The sequence below is a fragment of the Pygoscelis adeliae genome, unplaced genomic scaffold (assembly GCF_000699105.1).
Source record: "Pygoscelis adeliae isolate BGI_AS28 unplaced genomic scaffold, ASM69910v1 Scaffold197, whole genome shotgun sequence".
Lineage (NCBI taxonomy): Eukaryota > Metazoa > Chordata > Aves > Sphenisciformes > Spheniscidae > Pygoscelis > Pygoscelis adeliae.
In genome coordinates this window covers 227876-233427 of record NW_008825105.1, presented here as the reverse complement: position 1 = coordinate 233427, position 5552 = coordinate 227876, and the positions used below count along the sequence as shown (strand labels likewise).

Below are 5552 nucleotides of genomic sequence, written 5' to 3'. Positions count from 1 at the left end.
GCATCTTCAGCTGTTTCTGCACCGCTGTTCTCACTGAGTTCCTCCTTTCCCATCAGTATCGCACAACTGTCTCGCTCCTTCAGGCTCAAATCACCAACGTCCACATGCTGCGATGGGTCAGTGGAGAAGCTGATGACGGGCTCTTTCCCCTCCATCTCCTCCTCATCGTCAGCACTCTCCTTTTCAGCAGAATCTGTTACCAAGGGAGCTAAGGTAGGAGGATAAGATTTGTCACCATATTCCCTATAAAAGGAAGAAAAAGCATAACATAGCTTTCTGTTTCCTGCTTTGAAACCCATAGGACAATGAACAAATGTCACCCTGATAAAAAGCACTGGCAGTTGCATGGATCTTTTTCCACATTCTCAAAACTATAAAATTTATTTTTAACTCATCTTTCTCCATAAACTCTATGTTCCCCCATGAATCTTAACTTAAAACTGAGCAGACTAGTTGAATCCAAATGCAGAGCAACTCATTTATTTGGTTGAGACTGGCACAGTTGACCGTTTTTAGGCAAAAATGATTCAAAGTTCACTTTTTATAGAACAAGAAGAGTTTCTAAAATCAGAGTAACAGGGATGTTCTAGCTTCATTTCTATAATAAATACTCTCAGGTTGAAGGAACTGAATCAAGTGAATAATTTTATATATCTATTTCCAATATGTATATAATGGATAGATGTCAGGACAGACACCTGCTTCTGTCAGAAAAGTGTGGTCATCAAAAACATGTAGCCGAATCCTTAATAATGGTCATATCTAAACTGTACCCAAATAACTCAATATGTTGAACTGACAGATTAAGCCTACTGGGGCACAGATTTTGATTTTAGTAAACACACGAGACTTGTTATACATTTTACCAAATGCCTGGCAATATACCCACCAGAGGTGATCCATGTAAGTATGCAACACAGCAAAGCCCTTCCCTTTCATTCCAGCAGCCAGCATCTCCGCAGTGGACATAGTGGCAACTGCAACTGCTACTGGAGCTCTGGGGAAAGAAGGGAGTATTACAGCAGGACAGCACAAATACACTGTGCTACTTGGACAAAGACAGACTGTGCCATTGTGATATACTGAATTTCTTTCACGATGTCCTTTTTCCTTACAACCTGCTTTTTTAAAAGTATCTAGGTATTTTCTGGTTATCTTTCTGGTATGTAAAGTCTTCCAAAGAATCCCAAGGATACATGCAGCTGTGATACTGAAGTGAAGGTTGTGCAGTGACACATTCTTCACTTTAATAAAGTACAAGAAGCATATGCACTGTCAAAAGAGACTAGCAGTGGGGGGGAAAAACCCAACAGTTTTAGCACTGCTCCCTCACTCTGAATTTCCTCACAGACAAAAAGACAACTGCGTAGAATACAATCTTTTGTTAAAAAAGTTACTCTGTTTCAAAACAAATCTACCAGTTGTGCCGCCACAGGTCCAAAAGAACCAATTGCAAAGCTGTCCACCTGAGCTCAAACATATCCTAACCCAGAAACTTAAGTGAATTTTTTTTCTGCTGTATTTTCCATTGTTTAGGTCCACAGTGCATCAAATGCACGAGAACAATTCTGTTTTATTTCCTCAAAACCCCCAGAGTCTTCCTGTAAAAAATAGCTTCATTTCATTTTTAGTTTCTAAGACAAGATATGAATAAAGAATCCTCCGTACCTGTTTCCCAAGAGGGTGACAGCACAGAGTGTGCCCCGTTCTACCTGAGGAAAGCCAGAAGATGGCACTACAACTCCTGGCAGCATCAGATCTGAAGAAAAGAATAAAGCACATCCATTTCTCAATGAAAGACTCAGCCACTACCTCCTCCACCCCCATCCCTCCTGTTATTCAGCAAAAACACAAGCCTCTTAATAGCTGAGCACACACCAGATAAAACATGATTCTCCGTTTCTCCTAGTAAGGCAGCACTTCTTGCTACCACCCTGTGGAGTAAGGGATCCAATTCACAAGGGTGCTGGGCACATCCAAAAAAATGGCAGGAGAGCTAAGCATGCTCAGCCCCTTGCCCTGCCAGGCCCGAAGGGAGTACTGTTTTTAACAGAAAGGTATGAGCTCCCGGCCTAGAGAGCATTACTCTACATTAATGACATGGACAGAGAAAGGAAGAAGATGTGTCTGGAACTACCCACTTACTCTTCCCTGTCCCAAGCAGCTTATCCCAGCAGCTCTCTTCCCAAAGAGAGAATTGCCTAAAACTTGCCGCTGCTGACCCAACCCTCCTGATCTGACACAATAGCTGCACTCAGTTGTGAACTCTCCTCAGCATGAGGAAGCAGCCTTAACCATCTCCTTGCTAATCTGGACAGAAATAATTCACCTCCTTCTGCTTTCCATACCTGGGAAGAATAGACTGGCATGTGAGTAAAGAACAGTTTTCCATGCCGCACGTATGGCATCACGTTATCACCAAATTATGTAAAGAGCATCTGCTCTCCCTCATAGCAGCTGTAATTGTCTAGAGCTTGCAGTCTCATGGACTGACCTGTGTTCCACGGTTTGGTTTTGAAGGCATCTCACTTTTTTCTCAGCATCATAGATTTAATGTGTATGCTGAAGAAGCCAACAATATTTTTCCTCCCATTCACTGTCACAACTACTTTCAACAAATCTAGAATGAACTCTGCAACTGCAACAAAGGCTCCACATCTCTGAGGACAGAAATCAAATAAAGACCTTAACGTGACAAGGTAAGCAGCACGTGTATATTATGTAAATAACCAGGGCAGACAGTAAATGCTTGAGTTCATGGAACAGGTATCATGAATAGCACTACCTTGCTTCTCCTCTTTGTAACAGAATGCTCCCTAAACCTGCTCCCTCCCTCCACGCCTGTAGCACTGGATAGTCTCATGCCTCTCCTCTTCTTTCTGGGACGTGGCTCTACCTCTCCCTCTGCCTTTGTTGGCCATTGTCTCAGTGGCCAGCTTCTTATCTTTGGATCGTACCCAGAGGTAGCCTGGTTGCCATGGGAGATGAATGACCTGCAGCCCTCTTTCATCAATGTCCTTCCCCCATTAGCAAGACTTTTTTTTCCCAGAAACTAGGTCACGGCAAGTCAGCAGCAAAGCTTGCTCAGATGTCTATCACAGCTACACATTCAAGCACTTTATTTCCCCAAAAGCAAACCAAGTAAACAGAGAGACTTGAGTTCTACTTTAGATACTGTGTAATGGAAAAAAGACGTCTCTTTCAACACGTACACTTCCATTTACAGACTAAGGCCGCAACAGCTGCAATTTAATCTTTTTCTGGTTGAGCAGTTCTGCAATTTAAAGTTTATAAAGACCTGATTCTCATGAGTCTGAACTGCATCCAAAGCAGGTTCCAGAAAATAGACTCCTTTCTTGTTAGTCTTGATCCATAATTAAGTGGTCGAGCCAGTAATCCAGGAATTCAAATCCAACCTCACCTGCACAATCCACAATTTACTTGACAGTGATTGCAACTGTAGGTCCCGATATAAACTCACTTCTTATCCATAGGTTAAGCTAGTTCACCTCTGAATTGACAGGAAGCAGGGTGGCAGCAAAGGAACTCAGCTGCTCAAGGGACGTTATAAAAAAGACCGACCAATGACACAGGCAGTTCTGTGTCCCAGTTCAGAGTTGCTGATCACCCAGAGAAGATATTTCCAAATCTGAGACTCCCACGTGGAACAGGTTACTGCATTTAAACAGCTTAACCTGCTTCGTTTCATTCACAAACTGTTTCACAGCTAATTTATTTTCCTTTTTAGGACATCACCATGAATTACTTTGTAAGTACTTATTCTTTATACTGTTTTGTTTCAGGTACATTTTTGCCACTGGGACAGATAACAAAAAAAAACCTGAAGGCAACTCGTTTTTGCAATGCAACATGACAAAGTTCTAGTCCTCTTACCTGCTCCTCCTGCTAGTTTCTGTAGCACAGGGGGCCATGTTGAAAAAGCAGGGAGAAGATCTGGGTAGACCCACAGCGTGTACACTGTCCCAAAACAGAACCAAATTTAAAGATGCATCATTCAGAATGTCCCTAGCTGTTGCTTCTTCCCACCTTTAAGACTGAGCAGTACAATACTAACCACAACTAAACACTCTCCTGCTATTTGGGTAATCAAGAAATCTGAAGTCAGAACAATCTTACAATAATTAGTAGATGTGATGGAGAAAAATAAACTGCTAGTTCATTCAAGCTCCTGGGAATTGTTATAAAGGATATAGATAAAAGTTTGCATTATTTTCCTTAAATCAAGGACGCTTTGAGCTAAAATGCTACTCCAACAGGGGAGAATTGCTGGGTATGGGAAAAATAAAAGCATAGAATATCGGAGCAATTCATTGCCTAATTCCAGGGCTGCCTGGAAGCAGACATCATGCTTCTTGGAATTACACCTTGCCGTGGACAAAAGAGAGAAAAGGGGCTAAGATGCTAAACTATGACTTAAAAGACTTGTTTCCTGGTTTCTAACCCCTCAGCACCTCAATTTCCCTTTTTTGTAGAAATAATCCAGAAATGCCACTGATTTCACAAAGATGTTGGTAGAATAAATGCATTAAAGATTATGAAGTGTACCGATACTATAGTGATAAGTACTTATGACAGACACATGGAAATCTTTTGGGGAAAGGCTGGTGCCCAGTAAGTAAAGAGGGAGGATTATTCTGGTCCACTCCCCATACCTGTTGGATACAGAGCTTTCTCGATTTCAAACAGTATTGGGTTCCTGTTATTCATGTAAACAGTGATGGCCTCCCCTTTGTGAGAGTGTATTTTGATGACATTAAGCTCTTCCTTGTTTGGAATAAACTCAGCCAATTGTTCGGCACTAAGGTTAGGAAAAGCTGCTGCAACATCAGTTCGTAGTTTTCTCCTGTAATGATAAAATCACAAATGTGTTACAAAGCTGTCTAGACCAGCCCTCAAAATAATTCCTAGATCGGTAGTTACTATTTTGTTGGCTGTTCACGAGATTCCCACTTTTTCACAGAAGATAATTTGAAGCGTTTGTGTCCGGGTTTACAAATGAGATAGTCGCATGCTGGAAGAATACTGGGAGAAAGGCCAAGTATGCTTGCCCTGCTCATATTCTTCCTTAAACATCTGCTTACAGCTCCTGTTGCTGTCTTTGCCTCTGTTTTGCACTGTGACTTCATTACTGCTCTGAGCTCCTGAGCACAAATCTGGGAGTGTCAGACTTGCTCAGCCCACCGGCTGGGCACCTACAGACTCGGGCAGCTCCAGCACGGAGGAGCAGGGGTGCAGCCAGGTTTCCCTCTCCCCCCGGTTTTAACTGACGTTTAAGACATGGTGACCGGCACTCGGTGGGTTTGTCATTCACAGACGTGTCAAGTGAATCGATCAAGTGAATGTCAAGTGAAGATCGGCGACTCAGCCTAGCATCGCTACACAAGTAAGAAGATAAAAGTAAAGAAGGATCAGCTAGGCCTCGACATAGCAATTCATTTATGTCTAGTTTAATAATGACAGCACCTTCAAGCGAAAAGTGCGTTTCACATTTGGACCGGTAGTTCACGTTTATCACAAATCCGTGAAAGCAG

General features: G+C 42.4%; 1 protein-coding gene across 1 annotated transcript in view; it reads right to left on the bottom strand.

The window, feature by feature from the left end:
* The window catches only part of EIF2D (eukaryotic translation initiation factor 2D), an 11439-nt gene extending 6580 nt beyond the window's left edge, over positions 1 to 4859 (bottom strand). The window contains 5 exon segments of the mRNA XM_009327345.1: positions 3 to 243; positions 890 to 997; positions 1669 to 1759; positions 3895 to 3978; positions 4674 to 4859. Of these exon segments, the coding sequence (XP_009325620.1) occupies positions 3 to 243; positions 890 to 997; positions 1669 to 1759; positions 3895 to 3978; positions 4674 to 4728 (579 nt within the window). The 5' untranslated portion in view covers positions 4729 to 4859.
* Positions 4860 to 5552: the final 693 nt, after the last annotated feature.